This window comes from Trachinotus anak, unplaced genomic scaffold (genome assembly GCF_046630095.1).
Source record: "Trachinotus anak isolate AG129_WGS33_773 ecotype Australia unplaced genomic scaffold, CSIRO_AGI_Tana_v1 ptg000018l, whole genome shotgun sequence".
Taxonomy (NCBI): domain Eukaryota; kingdom Metazoa; phylum Chordata; class Actinopteri; order Carangiformes; family Carangidae; genus Trachinotus; species Trachinotus anak.
In genome coordinates this window covers 1,531,225-1,552,503 of record NW_027273869.1, presented here as the reverse complement: position 1 = coordinate 1,552,503, position 21,279 = coordinate 1,531,225, and the positions used below count along the sequence as shown (strand labels likewise).

Below are 21,279 nucleotides of genomic sequence, written 5' to 3'. Positions count from 1 at the left end.
GACACGGAAGCCACTGTCTCTGTGGCCTTGAAACTTGAATGAATTCCCACGCGTGGCCGCGCGCTAGCGGCGGGAGCGCGCACGCACAGTGGCGGCGCGGCTCGACGTGTCTGCGGCCGTCGGGTATAAGCTGGCTGTGGCGAGTCCAGACACGGCTCTGCCTCCGACTCCGGTCACGGTCACACACACGCACACTCACTCACACACACACGCACAGGGGCAGGTGAGTGAGAGCGGCAGCGCCGACATCCTGCAGCGTCCCGGTTGCTTTTTATTCTTAATCCGTTTTTATCCTCAAGCTTCGCCATCATGATGTGGACGGCGCATCAGGTCTTACGGAGATTCTCCACCTCTTCCGTGAGTATTTAGCGCTTGTAGCTTCGCTGCAGAGCCGGTGCAGTGGCTCCGACTCCTCCGCTGCACCGACACGGTCACTGGTGCGGACGTGAGGACGGAGCCGGGCGGCCTGACTGCGGCTCAGTCAGTCGCTTCATTTCCAGCTCTTCATAAGTTACTGCTATCAAAACCAGTGCGCGATGGAGACCAGTACCAGTGCCAGGGTGCCACGTCCCCCCCACTGGCCTTTACTGTACACGCTGTGGAGGGGGTTGCATCAGCAGAGGAGCCCCGCACTGGAGACCGTCAGCGGCTTAGTGCGGATCCTGCGGGGCTGCAGGCGACCACGGCACAGCGGCGTGTGGACAATGTGCAGGGTCACAGCTGTGGGAGCCGTGTTACAGTGGGAGGCTGCTGTGGATGAATGTCTTTGAATGCATCATGAAGCACGTTGCAAAAGGCAGTGCAAGCCAGAGACGGTGCCTCACGCGTTTTGACAGGAGCGTTCATGTGCGCTGGGGAAAGCTGAGACCCCCGTCCCTCACACATGTGCTGTCACTCTGTGAGTGTCTGTCAGGCTTTGACCAGTGGAAAAGATTTACTGACCACCAGCCCCCCATCCTCAGCCCCACCCCCGCTCAGCTCATCCTGTTGTACTCGGTGAAACGGTGTGAAAATTCAAAGAAAACTACAAGAATTCAAAGAAAATGGAAAGAAGATTGCTCAATTACGTCAATTACGTCATAATTAGACTAGAAGATTAATCACTAACTAGTGTCTTAATTTGTTTTTCTCTGCTTTCAATCTTTGTAAATGACATTAAGATGTAATAACTTTGAGTTTTGGGCTGATGGTCAGATTCAGAAAAGAAGGATGTCACATTCACGTCTGTGGGACAGTCGATAATCAGAATAGTTGTTAGGCCCAGTGTCACTTTAAGTTTTTATAGGTGAGACAGCGCTGGTGAAATATTGAGAGGAACTTGTGCACAATTAACATGATGGTTTAACTGTTTACAAGGGGATCTATAAGTAACATGTCAAATGTATGAACTGCACCCTGGCTTCAGGTCACCACCTCACCACCTCACAGTGTTCCTACACATGGGTCAGATTTGTGTGTATGCAGCTGTTATAAACAACACCCCTGGTCATTTACCAGCATTGGCGGCACTACTGAGTTGCATTATGGGAAAAGTGGGATCCAGTGTTTTTGGAGCTTGACTCATATATGGGACTAAAGTCAAGATGTCTCTGCCTCTGCTGCTTTAATTTTGACCATTGTTAGTGCAGTGTAAAATTTCTGGAGTGGCCCTTTAAGAGTTGTGTTTTGTGGGCCCCTCAGGCTGCTGGTGCTAAAGGCATTCTCCTGCCATTAAGACCGCCTCTCCTCTGGTTACATAACATCTTCAGAGTGGAGCTGATGGGAGGTCAGACCTCTTCCTGCTGAGCAGGGCTGTGTGTACACTATGGCAACATGTGAGGAGTCTCAGAGCAGATGAGTGTGACTGAAACTAATGTGTTTTTTTCCTCTTGTTACAGCTTTATTACCAGAATAAGCTCAAACTTGCCATAATTGGCCAGAGCCTGTTTGGCCAGGAGGTGTACAGCAACCTGAGGAAGCAGGGTCACAGAGTAGTGGGTGTGTTCACTGTCCCGGACAAGGATGGCAAGGCTGACCCCCTCGGTGAGTTAACGCTCATTCCTTCTGTCTTTTGGTTCTGTGGTCTTTCTGCCTGAAGTGAGACTGAGACTGTGTGCACCTCCACGTCTTCCTGGTCCCTCACTGAGGTCTTAGCACTGATGGGTCACTGAGGACTGGTTCATCTGATTTACTCTGTGACATGGTCTCACACCCTCATGCTTACAGACCAGAGCAGAACGAGCTGCAGTGGATTCTGGATTCATGCATAGCTGATTCTTCAAATCAAACAATTTTTACAGATTTAAGTGACTACTGGTTATCAGAGGTTGGAGTTAAGTCACACATGTGCGAGCCCCAAGTTCCTGTGGTGAGAATCAGCTTGAGTCAAGTAAAATACACCTGAAATCTTGTCAGTACAGAGAGCCAGAGTTAGCATTAGTACAACTGCTAACACTGTGTCAGCCACTGCCAGTTACAAGCTAACAAACGACATAAACTAATAAAAGATGCTAACTACGCTAACTGTTCTGATCCGTCTGCTAGTCTCTGATTCTGGTCTCAACAGACTCCTCATCTGAGTCTGGGTCTGACTGAGGCTCCAACATGAGGCTGAGTCTCTCTGATGTTTCCTCCTCTAACATCTTCATACTCTCTGCTCTTTCACCTGGACACCTGGAGCCAGCAGGTGGTGGGCGGGGCCAAGGCCTGATCCAGGTGTCTCAGTCAGGACGTCAGAGTAGATGAGCTTCAGACCAGTTTCTATGAAAACATGTTCAACTAAATATGAATCAGAGCAGAGGATTCTACTGAGTTTAACACACGTCTGGAGGAAGTTTAAAGAAAGTGATCAACAACAAAGTGTAATGATTTCCTCTCTGGTGCAAATGTAGAACTAGTTAACAAAACTGTAATAACAGAATACAGAGTTGACTGAATATAATTCTTCTCTCAGTGGAAAACAGATTCGGATTCTAATTTCTGTCATTGGTAACTGTAGCTGCAGCCTTACATTGATGTGGTGTAGCAGTAATCAGCACAGTGCAGAAAGCTGCTGCTGAAACTGCAGAGGAGGAGGAAACAGCTGCAGTTTAATAAATAAGAGCCTCTGTTTCCTCCCTGCAGTAGGAGGGTGTCAGGTGGCAGTGCCCTGATATTTCGTGATTCTTCAAACATGTGAATATTGCTTCAGTTGTATCTCAGCATGTCTGAGTCTGAAGAAGGTTCCTCAATTACTGTTGCATCCCATCAGTGTCATGTTGTCAGCAGCAGATGTGGCTCAGGAGTTTGTGAGGAGGAGAAACAACACAGAGTGAAACAGGTTATTCAATGACTGATGCTGATTTTCAAAGAGCATGCAGCTGACGGCCAATGTATAATGTTGTTATTTGAATCTATACATTATAGGATAATATGGATATGACACCAGCCAGTCATGGTTTTAACAGTTTGAACAGTTTGAAAGGACTGAGGAGATTTTTATAATGTGTGTCTGCAGAAGTGTTTTAGTGGCATCGGCTGATTCCACTTCAATCGACCACTAGCACAGACGTCGTCCATACTTCTTCTTCCATCTTTACTGCCCCCCCTGTGTGCCTGTCATTTGGGGCACTCATCAGAGCATGTAGCGCTCGGGCACTGGCCAGTCACAGTATGTGATAACCCTTACTGACCCCCCCTCCTCATAGTTCCAGGGCTGAATCTGTTTCCAGTCCCACTCTGACATCACCTGATCAGGTAAAAAGCAATAGTTCATGTTACTGATGAGACGAGGTAAATCTGATGTGGTCTCAGAGTCCAGCACAGGTGATGATGGAGAGGATCAGAACGAGAGAGCAAGACAAGGTGAGGATGCTCAGTTGTCAAGTGTTTAGGAGAGTCACATCACTTTTTATTCATCTTCCACATAAACATTTTGAACTACAAATCCTCCTGAGACCTGGAGATATTAGAGGCCAATTATTAGACAACAGTGCTTTTTTTCAAAAACATAGTCCCCTGCTGTGTATATTGGAGCAGAATTTGTCTTTTCTTATTGTAAAATAAGACGGATCAAATATTTTTATATATTTTGTTTTATACAAAAATATGAGGTCAGAAAATGTCAGATGTGACGGCCTCTGACGATCACGTGTCCTCTCTCTGGGTCAGTGGAGGCCTGTGCTGTGCCTGAGGTAGATGTGTGTTGACTCGACAGAGTTCCTGGACAAAGACCGGCCATTATCCCGTGTTAGCTGCGGGATAGTGGCTCCATTGTGTGTGCAGGGGAGAGGCCCTGTGCGGCCTGGAGATGCAGCTCTGAGGTGATTCTGCTCTTTGGTATGATGCAATCTTTCCAGGAATCAACGTCATCAGCTGTCAGCCTCTTGACCTCTGCATGTCATCCTCTTTCCTCTGAGTATTTGCAGCAGCAACTGTTTCTCCTGGCACTGTCACTAGTCAACAACATTGTCCTGCTGTGTCTGAATCCACTTGATTTTAGATTCTTTTGTTTCAACAGCTCAGGGAAAATATTCAAAGTGCACATTTACTGTTGCAGTATGTTTGCACTCTGAAGATGGACTGTAGACTTTATTGAAAAGATTATAGTTTTCTAAAATGAATTACTTAATACCTAAACTGTTCAAATGAAGTTAAAATGATCAGAATAAAAACGTTTTGATATAAAACCAATATTTATAAAATATTAATGAAGTCCCTGTGTTTACATGTTCTATCTTACATGTACCTGTGGGTTAGCGTGGGGCCACTGTTGGTGCCCTGCGACCTCAGTGACATACTGCAGTGTAGCAGGCTATCTGTAGGACTGATCTGGATGCAGCTGGTTCAGGTTTGTTATGGCTGTTTGTGTAGGTGTAGCAGTTAGGCACCAGTTCTAACTGGAGTGAAATCTTATCTGACCCAGGTTGAAGTGACTGAGGCTGCCACATGCAGCTCTCTCTAAATGACCCTTCAGAGAGAACTTTTTATTCCCTGTGTTTGTCCACATGATCGTTTTCACAACTCTCTGTGTTAGTTGCATTTAAAGACACAGGAAAAGGACTAGAATAGAAGAGTGACCAAGACGCACAGAGAGAGAGAGAGGACAGTCAGTACACATGCATGGACTTTGTGGAATCTGTAATGCTCATTTGGCTCCTCTGGACCTGACTGTCAAAGGTCATATCCTGGAACACCCTCACACTCAGCCACACAAACAAGGCACCATCCAGTCTAAAGGTAGATGTCCATGTGTTTGTGATTATAAAGCAGGTCTAGGTTCTATATTAATACTGTGAAAGTATCAAAGCCTCAGTCCACAGAGAAATGCACACAGCCTGTATTCAGAAACTGAGCCTTAAAACCAGCTGTCAGGACTTCTGGAACTTTGTGATGTCACAACAAAACACTTGGCCACCCAGACCCACCATCCAACCTGTTTACCCGAAATCTGCTTTACTTCAATTTCTTCTTTTACTTTAAATCAGTTTCTGTTTCGGGCTCTCATTAGTGTTTTGTTCGTCCTCTCCAGCTGTAGCCGACACTGTCGGCCTGACATCAGTCACAAGTTATTAAAGAGTTCATAAAAGGACATGTGGAGATTGTGCTGTGTAATCCACATTCATTTATTGTTATTATTATTATTAGCAACCATTTATTATGGTGTTTGGTCAGTTAACTGCTTGTATTATGTTTTGAAGGTTTTGAATGATACTAATATGAAATCTATGAAGCAAACAGACATTGGAAATTCTTCTGCACTGTCACTTGCCAATGACAGTTCTAAGTTAAGGCCTGAGTTCATCAGTACAATTCTACCAACAAACCTTAGCTGTTCTGTGTAGAAGAGAGCCACCAGTACTGAGCAAGGTTGGGGTTTCCCTCCACAGACACGACTGTCCAGGCTGACTGCACAGCAGCTGACTGATACTAGACTTAAACTAGACTGAAACCAGCTGAAACCAGTTGAAACCAGCTGATACTAGACCAGAACCAGCTAATAATACCAAAACCAGCTGAAAACAGCTGACACTAGACTGAAACCAGCTGACACTAGACTGAAACCAGCTGAAACCAACTGACACTAGACTGAAACCAGCTGAAACCAACTGACACTAGACTGAAACCAGCTGACACTAGACTGAAACCAGCTGATACTAGACCAAAACCAGCTGAAACCAGCTGACACTAGACCGAAACCAGCTGATACTAGACTCTAGGCAGGCCTGCAAATAGCCTGTGATGTGGTCCATATGGTGATTTGAAACTCTGCTGATAAACTCTCCTTTTCTCTGTCAGCGGTGGCAGCGGAGAAAGAAGGCACACCGGTATTTAAGTTTCCACGGTGGCGGGTCAAGGGGAAACCGATCCCAGAGGTGGTGGAGGCCTACAAGGCAGTGGGCGCCGAGCTCAACGTCATGCCCTTTTGCTCCCAGTTTATCCCCATGAACATCATCGACAACCCCAAGCACGGCTCCATCATCTACCACCCCTCCATCCTGCCCCTGCACAGAGGAGCCTCGGCCATCAACTGGTGAGGGGGGGGGGGCCTTAGTGGAAGAGTGCTGGTATGATGAGGGGTTAAAAACAGGTTTGGGTGATGCCAGGGATCTGACAGCACAGGGTCATACCACTCTAATGTAGACTATTCATATGTACTGTACCATCTCTGATGTCACTACAGTTTAAGTGGGTGGTGGGTGGTAAGGAGGTAGGGGGGGCGGAGTGATGTCAGACCAGATCTTTGAAGCTGATTTGTCTTCATTGGTCACGTGACCTCGGGTACTTAATGTGGCGCCTGAGACAAGCCTGGTGTGTGGTTATAGACTGACATACAGTGGGAGCAGGAGACAGGGTGTATCATATCAGAATGTGTTTCTCTCAGTGAGTCATGGCTGAATCATGTTGTGAACGCACCTGGTGAATTGAATCATGGGATTAAAGGATTTAGTATTTTACTTCCCTGAAGCTGGAGGAATCAAGAAAGACATGTTTTAAACAGACGCAGCAGAAGCTTCAATTTTAACTCACTTTAACCTCCTGACATCCTCAAACTGCTGGATCCTACATTTCCCACAATGCATTGCCCTCTCTGCCCTCTGAATGTCCACACCTTCAGTTTGTAATCTCCTCGGCTTTGCTCATTGGTTTTTGGGTTGTGGCTGTTGTTGGTCCGTGCTGCTCTGAGCACTGGTGACTGGTTTGAGTGCAGACCTCCTGAGTGGGTCTCTGTGGCTCAGGCACAGTGGACCTCACAGTTGTTCTCCGGCAAACTGGTTTTCTTATCAGGCCCTGCTGCTGGTTTCTGTCCTCCGCCCTGCCTATCTCTCTGAAATCTGCAGTTTGTTTCCAACTGTTGAAACACAGCTTGTTCTGTTTTTTCTTCAGAGGGTTTGAACCCCTGCTACTTTTGCCCCCATTGGCGGGGGGGGGGGGCATTAAAGCTACTGAAAACTGTTATTTAAAGTCATCTGAAGGAATGGCTGGACATTTTGGGTCAGGTCGAAGGTCATGCCTGTCTGTTGACGACAGTATTTACACTTTCACATAATTGTAACTGTAACCTAAATTAGCACCTGTGGTTTTTTTAAACCTGCGTAAACTCACATGATTGACTCTGTTCACAGAGGACACAGACACATAACTGCAGGGAGCAACGTCACACACACACACACACACACACACATTATCCTCCAGTACTGACTGACAGTCGGACGATTCTCTGTGTTTGTGTTAGAGTTGGTCCAGATGTGGAAGTGGCATCTGTCAGTCATGCTTTATATGTGCCAGATTTGGGTGTACAGGGGTGGCACGGTGATGCAGTGGTTAGCACTGTCGCCTTACAGCAGGAAGGTTCTGGGTTCCAACTCCAGGTTCACTGGTGACTCTAAACTGCCTGTAGGTGTGTATGTGAGTGTGAATGGTTGTTTGTCTCTAAGTGTCAGTCCTGTGATAGACTGGAGACCTGTCCTGAGTGAACCCTGCCCTCGCCCAGTGTCAGCTGGGATTGGCTCCAGGCCCCCGTGACCCCATATGAATAAAGATAATAGAGGAGACTATATGATATAGTGTAGGTATAGATAACGATGGAATGGGCGTATACTGGGCCCCAGTATTGGCCGGATTTATTTGCTATCAAGCAGACTGGTAAAATGGATCTGTCTCATCATAGGTCAGTGCTCCTGTCAGGGGCGGAGCCTCCGTGTGAGTGGCTTCAGTCGGTGGTTGTGCAGCTCACTCTCAGCTGACAGTGTTTCTGGCTTGAATGAATAAACTATCTATAATATGAATCCAGTCAGACTGACCCATACTGAAGTGGCTCGCCATGGGCCTTAGAGTGAATACATGGACATGTTCGGGTGCCCGATGAGAACCTACAGTAGACAGCTTGTTTGTCTCAGTCTTATCAGTCTTAGTCTCTTATCACGTCCCTATCTGATCCTGCTCCGTTTGGTTGGGTTTATGGTTGACTTTACGTCCTCTACCTGCTCTAAATAACTGTGTCATGGCACAGCTCCAAGACTATTACAGTGTGTGTGTGTGTGTGTGTGTGTGTGTCCAGGACCCTGATCCATGGCGATAAGAAAGCTGGCTTCACAGTGTTCTGGGCTGACGATGGACTGGACACCGGACCGATCCTGCTGCAGAGGGAGTGTGCTGTGGAGCCCAACGACACCGTGGACACACTCTACAACCGTTTCCTCTTCCCAGAGGGCATCAAGGCCATGGTAACCACATGAGAGTTCCAGTCAGGAGCACAGCGACAGCATAAAGACATTTGAATTTGAATATATTTCCAATTCATTAATCCATTAAGGAAACAAGACCTTCATGATCTTTCCCACAATGCTCAGTTCCCAGTCTGTGCCCTCTCTACCCAAACCCTCAGCATTAGATTTTCAGACTCCAGCCGACACGTCACTCTCTCACACTGTGTCCTGGTGCAGGTGGAGTCGGTGCAGCTCATCGCTGATGGAAAGGCCCCTCGAATTCCCCAGACAGAGGAAGGAGCCAGCTACGAAGGCATTCAGAAGAAGTCCAACGCCAAGGTGAGAGCCCCGTCCTCGACGGCAGGTACTGTAGCACGAGATGTTGCTGATTCAGGCTTTAGGCTGCTCGACCGGTTGCAGCGTTGTTGGGTGATATTCATCACTAAAGCACATCCAAATTCAAATGTGAGGGCCTTAAGGTCAAGTCAAGGTGCAGACAAACACACCTGAGCAACCAGACCTCCTCTCCACCATGAAGACCTGCAGACAGGACAAACTACACAAACACACAGAGGGAGAGAGAGACAGGGACGAGGCCGAAGATCCAGATCCAGAACATCTGGACTGAGGCACCGACAGCCGGAGGAGAGAGAGAGGTCCCAGGGTGGCTGATGGTCCAGCACAGAGAGCTGAGTGAACGGAGAGGAGAGGGAGAGGGTGACGCTGTGAGACAGAAACATCTTTATTTATGTTGGAGAAAATGTAGTTTCCTGTGAAATAACTGTAGGTGTTTTACTTGGTGCACAGTTTTAAAGAGTGAACTGTTCATTCAGAACTACAGCACATGAAGCTGGTCTCAGTCTGTCGTGGAGTCACAGGCTTCAGGAGTCTGAGTGAAACACAGAGGCACACAGCTCGGTTTCTGCTGCCTAAAGCAGCTGCTCAGCTCAACAGCACCTTCATTCATGAGCTGCGTGGAAACTTACTGTCGCTCAGAGCCAAATACGTATCGACCCAGCAGAGAGGCTGAGGCGGGGCTGGTCTGAGCTCTCTCTGGTTTGTCACTTGCAGCCACGTTGCTGTCTCTGTGTCCAAATGTGCTATTCTTAGTGCAGAGGATTATTTTCCACCAGCGTGTTTCCTCGTGTCGCAGCCAGCTGTTGGACTCCCCTCTCCTTCTCAGAAGTTTAGGAGAGCTGCTCTGAAAATTAGTCTGTTTGCCAACATATTGACTCTGGCTTCTTCCTGTCCCACAGGTCAACCTGGTTCAGCCAGCTGAGGCCATCCACAACTGGATCCGCGGCCATGACAAAGTCCCCGGGGCCTGGACTGTCATTGATGGTCAGGTGCGTTTCCTGGAACTCAAAGCAAAGAAAATACACACAGCAGCAGTCTGCTGCAGGGTCACACTGACACAGGGTTTTAAAGGTGGTATTTTTGGGTTGAGCTGATAGTCAGCACCTTGAACAAGGTGGAAGATTAAAAAATCACTTTTGGGAGTTAAAGTGTCTTGAATAAAGTTGTAGACTTTAAAATTTGAGTTGGTGTGATATCAACAAATCCTTTTATTACTCAAGAATGAAAAAAATCGCACATTATGTTTTATAAAAGTGGCATTTGAAGATCTTAAAAACACCTGAACAGAGTCCCAGCCAGCTTGGTGTCCTGTCAAAGTTTGACTGTGCAGATAAATGACAAAACAAACCATCAGGTCTTAATGCCTCTATGTGTTCGTTCTCAGCCTGTGACCCTGTATGGCTCATCCATGTTAGGGGGGGTGGTACCGGCTGGTCAGCCCCTGGAGATCGAGGGGGCATCCCAGCCCGGCCTGGTCACCAAGAACGGGCTTGTCCTGCACGGAACTGATGGGAAAGCTGTGAGTGTCGTACTACAGAACAAATACTGAGAGCAAACAAGGATGACGTGTGTGTGTGTGTGTGTGTGTGTGTGTGTGTGTGTGTGTGTGTGTGTGTGTGTGTGTGTGTGTGTGTGTGTGTGTGTGTGTGCACTGCCTCTGTTGGCTGCAGGTTGAATTCAAACACAGTGTGTGTCGGCCTGCCTCCTCCTGTCTTGTTGCTTCATCCACTCTGCGTCTGGTCCACAGCTGCTGGTGAAGAACCTGCAGTTTGAGGACGGGAAGATGATCCCTGCCTCCAAATACTTCTCCTCTGGGGAGAGTGCCAGTGTGGAGCTGACGGACGATGAGAAGAAGATGGCAGAGGAGATCAGGGTCAGTGGTTCTGTCTGACCTGCTGTGTGGCTCTCGGTTTGAATGAATTAACTGTAAACAAGCTTTTGTTCCATCACAGAACATCTGGAAGGGCATCCTCAGCAACGTCCCCGCCATCGAGGACAACACAGACTTCTTCAAGTCCGGCGCTGCCTCCATGGATGTGGTGAGGTGAGAGATTTTATATGATATTTTTATGATTTATTTTACACCAGAAATGGAAACAAGTCCTTATTTCGTATGAGACAAGTGTCAAGTGAAGATTCTCTCATTTATAAACCATCTGTGATCTGTATCTCCTGAAACTAACACTGATGAGCTTTTTATTAATAATATACAATCTACATGACACTTTGTGATCAGTATCCCTCCCCTGTCTATTTGTGATTATGTTGTCTACAATCAAATATTGTTTGACTATTAGATTTGTGTATCTTTAGTACAATAGCAAGAGGCCAACCTTCACTCTCTGTATGTTTTTAAAATGTAGCCAAAAGGCAGTAACACGAGGTGGAACCCACACTATAATAGAAACTAATGAAAACAAAGTCATTTGGATTATTTTCTGAGTCCACTCTGAGGAGCATTTCTCAGGTTTAATGAAATTATTGCAGTGTGAGACCTGGTTTTCACTAGTGTGTAAATGTCCGGTGCTGTTGAGCTGAGGACACACAACTAAACAATAACAATAACCAAAAAACAATTAGATGACTATCAAGAATTTTATACAAGAAGAATGTCAGAAGCATTTGGACAAATCAGTGAAGTTAAAGGTCCATGTTTAAACTTCTCCAGTGAAAGTGCTGATCTCCATCATTAGATATATTTGTGGTTTTGAGAACCAAAAACCATCTCAGACTTCTCTCTGGAGCTGTAGTAACAACAGGTCAGTCAGCCAATCAGAAGAGAGGATCTGAGCCTCTCTTCTGATTGGCTGTCTCATTTCTGAGTGATCCAATAAAAATATAGCAGATTTCAGGTAAACACTCAGAGAAACCAAATCCTGCAAGGTTGGATGGTGGGTCCAGGTGGGCGGGGCTTGGGGCATGGCTGAGGGCAGTGACTGCTTTGTTGTGACATCACAAAGTTCCAGAAGTCCTGACGGCTGGTTTTAAGGCTCAGTTTCTGAATACAGGCTGTGTGCATTTCTCTGTGGACTGAGGCTTTGATGCTTTCACAGTATTAATATAGAACCTAGACCTGCTTTATGATCACAAACACATGGACATCTACCTTTAGACTGGATGGAGCTTTAAGTTCTTCAGAAGTCACTGTCAGAAACTGGTTCAGTCCTGTAACAGCTCTTAGTTCTGCTCTGAACTGACTGACTGACATTGAGGGTTCAGACTTGAATGAATTTACCCAACAGCTGAGGAGACCAGGAGCTCAGAGAGAAGTAGCTTATGTGTTGACAGTTCATGTCAGGTGAGAGAAGCTGCTGTTAAATAAAGAGAGACCAGTGTCAGTGTAAGCTGCTGAAGTGTTGGTGTGTCTGTGTGCAGGCTGGTGGAGGAGGTGAAGCAGAAATGTGCTGGGGTGCAGCTGCAGAACGAGGACGTGTACATGTCCACCACCTTCCAGGACTTCATCCAGATGTTCGTCCGCAAGCTGAGGGGAGAGGACCAGGAGGAGGAGCTGGTCATCGACTATGTGAGTCTGAGCACCAGCTGCTGTTGAGTCATTTAGCCTTCGACAGGAAGTGAGGCAGCAGCAAATCTGAAGTGACCGGTCCCTGTTTCAAACAGAAGGGTCATCTACACCGTGTATGTCTTGTGTTTTATTATAATCATTGTTTCCAGGCAACCAAAGAAGTGAACAACATGACAGTGAAGATGCCGTACCAGTGCTTCGTCAATGGCAAGTTTGAGGATGCAGAAAATGGGAAGAGCTACGACACCATCAACCCCACTGACGGATCTGTGAGTGATCACACCTGCACCGTGTACACACACATGCAGAAGCCTCTGAAGAACAGCTCAGTGCACATGTGGACTGTGTGTGACCATCACCTGCTTTCACCCAGGTGATCTGCAAAGTGTCCTACGCCTCGGTGGGCGATGTGGACCGGGCGGTGGCGGCTGCCAAAGAAGCCTATGATAACGGCCCCTGGGGCAGGATGAACCCAAGAGACAGAGGAAGTCTGCTTTACAGGTGAGTAGCTCCACCTAGAGGACGGCAGTGGGGTGACATGACCACCAAGGGTAGAAGCAGAGGGAGAGAGGTGAGGTACAGATACTGGGTGACCCTGCCATTGTTCTAAAAACACGGGAAGTTAGTTACTGATGTTTGGTGTAACTAACACAGTCAGCAGTGACACTGTGACACACTCAAGGAGTTCAAATCTGAAGACACATTTTCACTCTCTCTCTGATGATGTCATCATCTCTAATGTCCATTAATCCAGTTAGAGGAGTGAAACCTGTCCTCATACTTTCAGAACTTCCTTCAGAATCCTCCTGTTTCCAATGATCCAGTGACAGTTGTTTGAACATTGTGATATACTGTGAACAACAGCTGATTCAGCTGATTACAGCTGATCACAGCTGATTCAGCGGATCACAGCTGATTACAGCCGATCACAGCCGATCACAGCCGATTCAGCTGATCACAGCTGATTCAGCCGATCACAGCTGATCACAGCCGATCACAGCCGATCACAGCCGATCACAGCCGATTCAGCTGATCACAGCCGATTCAGCTGATCACAGCCGATCACAGCCAATCACAGCCGATTCAGCTGATCACAGCCGATCACAGCCGATTCAGCTGATTACAGCTGATCACGACTGATAACAGCTGATTCAGCTGATTACAGCGGATCACAGCCGATCACAGCCAATCACAGCCGATTCAGCTGATCACAGCCGATCACAGCCGATTCAGCTGATTACAGCTGATCACGACTGATAACAGCTGATTCAGCTGATTACAGCGGATCACAGCCGATTCAGCTGCTGTTTGACTGTATGTAAAAATGAAAACAGGTTAAACTGAGGCTCAGTTGTAGCTCACAGTGTAACTCACTGAATGCATGGTGACATCATACTTCCTCATCTCTCCTTAAGGTTTATGCCACATTAATTTCTAAGGTCACCCTCACACTGTGACCTTTGACCCCCCCCCCTCCCTCCAGGCTTGCAGATCTGATGGAAGAACACCAGGAGGAGCTGGCCACCATCGAGTCCATCGACTCAGGGGCTGTGTACACGCTGGCCCTCAAGACCCACGTAGGCATGTCCATCCAGACCTTCCGCTACTTCGCTGGCTGGTGTGACAAGATCCAGGTAGGTTCATGCTCAACAGACGTCAGCTTTATAATGTCCAGCTTGTGTGTATTATAATCATCAGTGATTATAATCATAGAGACTCATGCTGTTGTTGGTTTCAGGGCAAGACGATCCCTATCAACCAGGCCAGGCCCAACCGCAACCTTACCTTCACTAAGAAAGAACCTCTGGGGTAACGCCACCTGCCTCTACCACACCTTTGTGCTCAGTAGGCTGTGTGTTTGTTTCTTGAAGGCAGAGCTGTGTGTGTTTTCTCTCACAGTGTGTGTGCCATCGTCATCCCATGGAACTACCCTCTCATGATGTTGGCGTGGAAGAGTGCTGCCTGCCTCGCAGCTGGAAACACACTCGTGCTCAAACCTGCACAGGTGAGTCCACAGTAAACAGTACACAGGTCTAGGTTCTATATTAATACTGTGAAAGCATCAAAGCCTCAGTCCTCAGAGAAATGCACACAGCCTGTATTCAGAAACTGAGCCTTAAAACCAGCTGTCAGGACTTCTGGAACTTTGTGATGTCACAACAAAGCAGTCACCGCCCTCAGCCGGCCCCAAGCCCCGCCCACCTGGACCCACCATCCAACCTTGCAGGATTTGATTTCTCTGAGAGTTTACCTGAAATCTGCTATATTTTTATTGGATCCATCAGAAAACGGTCAGTCAATCAGAAGAGAGACTCAGAGCCTGAAATGATGAATTTGGTGCCTCTGGGTTTTTGTCACATACATACCCCCCTCCTCATCCTATAGTTTAGCTCCACCCAGCCCAGCTTCAGCGTTTCATGAACCTTTCCTCATATTTACAGGTGACGCCACTGACGGCGCTGAAGTTCGCTGAGCTGTCTGTCAAAGCTGGCATCCCCAAAGGAGTCATCAACATTTTGCCAGGCTCAGGTAATGAACACAAATGCTGCATCTACATCTTATAAAAAAACAAAGTCCCTTTTCCTCACCACATCTCATTTTGTCCCTGAGGTCATGAGGTTAAGAGACACTAGAAACCACGAGAAGTTAAGCAAATGCAGTACAGGCTTACTCCAGTGCCTTTCAACAACATAAAAGAAAGTCTGCTTACAGCTGATCACAGGTTATTATTCTGGACGTTATGAGTTCAGTCAGAAAAGAATGATTTTCTCTTCCGTCAGGCTCATAGAGCTAAAACTGCCACCCTCTCTCTAAAAATGTAAAACTATGTTTTACATGAAAAAAACATAGATGAGAAGGTCAAATTCTGCTGCACATAATTATTAATAAATTCTACTTAATTTTGTATAAATAGCTCTGAGTCATCATGAACACACACTGTTGTTTATTTAGACTCAGTCCCACACACACACACACACACACACACACACACACACACACACACACACACACACACCATCCTTCTGCTGCAAATGCTCACCAGAGTCGCAAATGTGGATTCATCCGCCACTGAAAATAGTCCTCAACAAATGCTCAGTTTCCTCCTGCTTGTTTTTGTAAAAACTGAGCAGCTGCTTCAGTTCATTCCAGAGCCTTTTTAAAACTCAGTCCTTATATTTGTGAGGTGTTTGTGAAGATTTACATCTGCAGGAGGAACCAATGGGCTCAGAGACACAGACAGAGTGAGAAGTAAAACGTACTGAGGCGATTTGCAGTGAGCCTGACGGAGGGACAGGTCCTGGACCATGGAGGACCACATTCAGTCTCCAAGAGCAGAACTGGATCATTTCATGTGGATTTGAAGTTTTCTCTCTGAAGTCTGGTGGATGTTGTTTGACACTGACTTAGATCTTAGTTTGTGACACTAACACCCCCCCTCCCCATCCCTGTCCCTCCTCCAGGTGGCATGGTGGGACAGCGCCTGTCCGACCACCCAGACATCCGCAAGCTGGGCTTCACCGGCTCCACGCCGATTGGCAAACAGATCATGAAGAGGTATGAGCCCACAAACTCACTGCTCATAGGCTGAGACGTGTGGCGATGATTCACGCTCTTTCTCTGTGACTTCCTGTCAACAGCTGCGCGCTCAGCAACCTGAAGAAGGTTTCTCTGGAGCTGGGAGGGAAGTCGCCGCTCATCATCTTCGGCGACTGTGACATGGACAAGGCTGTTCGCATGGTGAGACAGGGAGGGGGGAAGCTGGGGTTGTGTGGGGCTGGGACAGATTGTTTTACACCACATTAGTCCTGAAACAAGTTCATTCATTCATAAATGAGCCAGCTGAGAGAAACTGCGTCTCCAGCAGTGAAATATTCATTAATCCAAGGTTCCATCAGTTTGTGCTCTCAGCTGTTTCTCTCGGTTTTATATTTAAACTGGCTTTGGACAGAAAATGGACATTTCTCACTGTTTTCTGACATTTTACAGACCAATCAGTTCATCTGCAGAATAACTGATCAGTCACTGATGACAGTTAAACCCTCACTGCAGACATGTCTGAATAAGAATATATTCATTAGCAAGGAGCGCACCGTCAGCAGGGTGTGTCTGAAAGATGAGGTGGGGCTGCTGGAGGAGGTGTGGTTCAGGTGTGGTCCTGATCCTGGAATGTCACTGGATCAGCTTCAGGTTCTGAGGAGATTCAGTCTGAACCATACAGGTCAGGGCAAGGAGCTCAGGTCTGTTTGATGAGTCCAGTGACGTTGTGAAGACATAGCAGAAGAATAAAAAGGAAAGAGCATCAGGTTAGACAAGTGTTTTCATCAGCTGTGTGAAGTCTCCTGACTCTGCATTCTTAACTAACTGGTGTCTGGTAGCTGGATGGATGGATGGATGGATGAATGCACGGATGGTGTCAGTTGGACTGAAAGACAATGAAATAGGCAATGCTTTGTAGAAGAGGCATATGTGTGTGTGTGTGTGTTGTGGCTCAGGAGGTGGAGCAGGTTGTTCATGAATCATGTTGAAGCGTCGTTAAACTCCCCTGACGTGTTGTCGGTGTGTGACTGTGACTGTGATAGAGGAGGCAGAGTAAAGAAGTGCTGTATGCATGTGTGAGTGACAGACTGAACTGTGTACTGTGTACAGTTACAGTAGAGTTATAGATTTTAGATCCATTTGCTGTTTGTGTTTACACGTTGTTGAGCATCAGATTCTGATGAGGCTGGAGGTTGTGGCTCATGGTCCTCAATAACTGACACAACAGGAACCTCAGTCTTCAGCAGCTCCACAAACTGTGAATGAAATACCATGCTGTTAATTCTGTGTGTGTGTGTGTGTGTGTGTGCGTGTGTGCGTGCTGCTCCACAGGGCATGAGCTCTGTGTATTTCAACAAAGGTGAGAACTGCATCGCTGCTGGACGTCTGTTTGTGGAGGAGTCGATACACGATGACTTCATCAGCCGAGTGGTGAGTGAGACACCTCCCTCCTCACACTGTCATACACACGGTCGTACACGCTGTAGTACACACTGTTGTACACACTGTAGTACACACTGTCATACACAGTCGTACACACTGTAGTACACACTGTAGTACACGCTGTAGTACACACTGTAGTAAACACTGTAGTACACACTGTAGTACACGCTGTAGTACACACTGTAGTAAACACTGTAGTACACACTGTAGTACACACTGTAGTAAACACTGTAGTACACGCTGTAGTACACGCTGTAGTACACACTGTAGTACACACTGTAGTAAACGCTGTAGTACACGCTGTAGTACACGCTGTAGTACACGCTGTAGTACACGCTGTCGTACATGCTGTAGTACACGCTGTAGTACACGCTGTAGTAAACACTGTAGTACACGCTGTAGTACACGCTGTAGTACACGCTGTCGTACACACTGTCGTACACACTGTCGTACACACTGTCGTACACACTGTAGTAAACACTGTAGTACACACTGTAGTAAACGCTGTAGTACACGCTGTAGTAAACGCTGTAGTACACGCTGTAGTACACACTGTAGTACACGCTGTAGTAAACGCTGTAGTACACGCTGTAGTACATGCTGTCGTACACGCTGTCGTACACGCTGTAGTACACGCTGTAGTACACGCTGTAGTACACACTGTGGGTCTGAGGGTGTTATTGTTTATCGTAAACAGCTGTGGGATTAATTAGAGACAGATACGAACACAGAGTCCAATCTGGAGCAACAGAGGCCGAGATATTCTAACTGTGAGTCTCTACTGTGGTTCAAGCTCCAAACACACGCCTACATTTCCCATAATGCAACCACAAAGAGCCATGTCTCCTCCCTCTCTGTCTCAGGTGGAGGAGATCAAGAGGATGAAGATCGGGGACCCTCTGGATCGCTCCACAGACCACGGCCCCCAGAACCACAAAGCCCACCTGGACAAGCTGCTGGAGTACTGCGACATCGGGGTGAAGGAGGGGGCCACACTGGTGTACGGGGGCAGACAGGTGGACAGGCCAGGTAGAGCACACACATCCACCTGGGGCCATTCTCAGATCTGTGTCGTACATGTGGTGGCAGGTGGTGTTCATTGTGTTTGTGTTATTTTGTTTGTTGTTTGTTGCTGATTTATCTACAAATGTAACTATTAGCTTTCATATCTACAGAATGTATAAATGATTTATGTTTATTTGAAGGATTTTTTTGTAGTGTTTGGTTTGTAGCATCTAAAAAAACATTCATTTTAAATTCTAAAATTAACTGAAAAATGTAAAAACTGAAACATTAGTGAATAAAATTCCCTGCTGGAGCACGAGTGAGCCGGTGAACCGTCAAAACCTGGACCCCCTCTGCCACTCAGGATGTGGGTCTGTCCCAGAGTCCAGGGCTGAAATTCACCCAGTTGTTGTTTAAAGTTGAATAATATATATATATATATATATATATATATATATATATTAATAATGTTTTTTATTAATATGGACTCAGCTTCAGGCCAGTCTGTGGATTGTGCACATGAACCCGAGCAGCCTCAGTGTGGTGCTAAAACGAGTCAGGATACCTGACGTCTTTAAATCATACCTGAATTATACCGTCTGAACCGTCTGCATGGTCACCTTCCCTCAGGCTACTTCATGGAGCCCACTGTGTTCACTGACGTGGAGGACCACATGTTCATCGCCAAAGAGGAGTCCTTTGGCCCCGTCATGGTGGTGTCCAAATTCAAAGATGGGTAAGTCACTAAAAAGAGCGTGTAGCCGTGCTGCTGTCGTATCACAGTCCCTGACCGGTGCCCTCTGTCTTCTTCGTCCAAACCACAGCGATGTGGACGGCGTGCTGCAGAGAGCCAACGACACGGAGTACGGCCTGGCGTCCGGCGTGTTCACCCGCGACATCAACAAGGCCATGTACGTGAGCGAGCGGCTGGAGGCCGGAACCGTGTTCGTCAACACCTACAACAAGACCGACGTGGCTTCACCTTTTGGAGGCTTCAAGCAGTCAGGCTTCGGCAAAGACCTCGGTGAGTAGTGACAGGGAGGTGGACGCCTCTGAGCATCATCAATACCATCATCATCATCATCTGACTGACATGGTTTGTCTCCGTCTCATCCACAGGGGAGGACGCTCTCATGGAATACCTCAAGACCAAAGCAGTGACTGTAGAGTACTGAGACTCACCTGGGAACAGGAAGGGACTCACCCGTGTGCTTCGCTCGGACATCCAGCTTCTTTCAGCGTTGCTTCTGGACAGTGTGTGTCTGTGTGTGTGAGTGTGTGTACTGTATGAATGATAGGAGAGCGCAGGTCTTATGTGGGTCACAGTTTGGACAATGTGCCCTGTCTTTTCTTCACATCGTGGACAAGGGACGTGTGGCTTCTACCTGTCTGGATATTTACACATAAACCCTGAGCTGGACCTGGCTTCCCCTGACGGAGGCTGAGCTGCTTCTGACTCGATTGTCAAGGTTTCGGTTCCACAGACGTGTGTTTTGTGTTAAAACACACTCACAGATTTCAAATCATATCAAACAAATCTTTAGAAAAATTGAAAATCAGATAAGGTCATTCCTTCCTCGGTGGCCTGTGATGCTGCCTTCACCACTCCTTTACTGTCTCTTTGGTTACTCTTCAGGTTGTCGAGCAGAGAACAGACGAAGTTAGTTCACAGACTGATCAGTGCACGAGTGTCATCATGGTGACAGGTGTGTGTGGAAGCTTTGGGTTGTGGAAAAGCCAGGAAGTGGATCTTGAGTTAAGAGTAACTTAACACCAGAGCAGTGTTTTAATGCACCTGTGATGTCAGAGTGTGGTGACACACCTGGGAGAACACCTCAGCATCACTGCAGCCAGGGCAGAGGTTAAAACCCTGGAGGTCGGTTTTACATTTGCTATAAATATATATCGGTGCACCTGTACAGGTGGAAAGCACTTACAGTATTTACTGGTCACTACATGAAGCTGTGGGGAGTCACAGGTATCTTATCTCCATCACCACACACCATGTCCCTGCAGCTGTCTCCTCCCACATCCTCACTTTACACATTCTCTCTCTTCCATTCGTCAAATTTGACTTTTTTTTGTAAATTTTTTTAAACAAAGGAGGGAAAAAGAAACTGATATATTTTTTGACGTTGTATTTGTCAGTCAGAGGAAGACTACATGTTGTAACACTATTATTATTTTCTCTAAAGACCAGCTAGATGTTTCTATGCATCACTAATGTGAAGGAGTTGTGAAATGAGTTTTCTTTTTGTCCCACATTGTCAGTGAAGGCAGCAAAGGGCTACAAGAGGTGAGAGCTGTCCCCTCAATAAAGTCTTTCTTCAGCCTGTGATGCCGCAGCGGTCAATAAAGTCTGGTTTGAGTTTTACTCTGCAATACTGCTGATAAGTGGAAAACATACTGAACAAAATACGAACACAACTCTGTTGTTTCACTCCCATTTTAATGAGCTGAAATAAAAGATCGAAGATTTTGTCTGCACAGAGAGAGAGAGAGAGAGAGAGAGAATTTCCCTCAGCTCTGCTTCACACGTCTTTAAACCTGTTGGTGATCATCCCTCCACCTGACAGGTGTGGCAGGTCCAGGTGTGGTTACACAGCAGGATTACTGTGCAGCTGTCTTGGGGAGAGGGGTCATGGATCAAAAACCACAGTCCAGTGTCTAATAAGTGTCTTTTCAAAATAAAACTGCACATTTTTAAGTGGCCTTTTATTGCTCACCTGTGCAGTAATCCTGCTGTGG

The 21,279-nt window shown here is 46.8% G+C and overlaps 1 protein-coding gene across 1 annotated transcript; it reads left to right on the top strand.

Annotated features, from left to right (window-relative positions):
- The first annotated feature begins 135 nt into the window (after positions 1-135).
- On the top strand, positions 136-20,905 carry aldh1l2 (aldehyde dehydrogenase 1 family, member L2). Its single transcript, XM_071502875.1, has 23 exons — positions 136-357; positions 1,878-2,022; positions 6,256-6,490; positions 8,519-8,684; positions 8,904-9,005; positions 9,923-10,012; positions 10,408-10,542; positions 10,771-10,896; positions 10,976-11,067; positions 12,399-12,546; positions 12,696-12,815; positions 12,920-13,047; positions 14,030-14,180; positions 14,285-14,355; positions 14,446-14,551; positions 14,988-15,075; positions 16,008-16,101; positions 16,185-16,284; positions 17,416-17,514; positions 18,390-18,555; positions 19,162-19,267; positions 19,356-19,555; positions 19,651-20,905. Exons 1-23 carry the CDS (start codon positions 310-312, stop codon positions 19,704-19,706), a joined length of 2,772 nt encoding a protein of 923 aa, XP_071358976.1. The 5' UTR covers positions 136-309; the 3' UTR covers positions 19,707-20,905.
- Positions 20,906-21,279: the final 374 nt, after the last annotated feature.

Excerpts from the sequence above, each read along its gene's own strand:
- aldh1l2 (XM_071502875.1), top strand. The coding sequence starts at position 310 with ATGATGTGGACGGCGCATCAGGTCTTACGGAGATTCTCCACCTCTTCC. Across the intron at positions 10,543-10,770 it reads ACGGAACTGATGGGAAAGCT|CTGCTGGTGAAGAACCTGCA; the intron begins GTGAGTGTCGTA and ends TCTGGTCCACAG. Across the intron at positions 15,076-16,007 it reads CAACATTTTGCCAGGCTCAG|GTGGCATGGTGGGACAGCGC; the intron begins GTAATGAACACA and ends TCCCTCCTCCAG.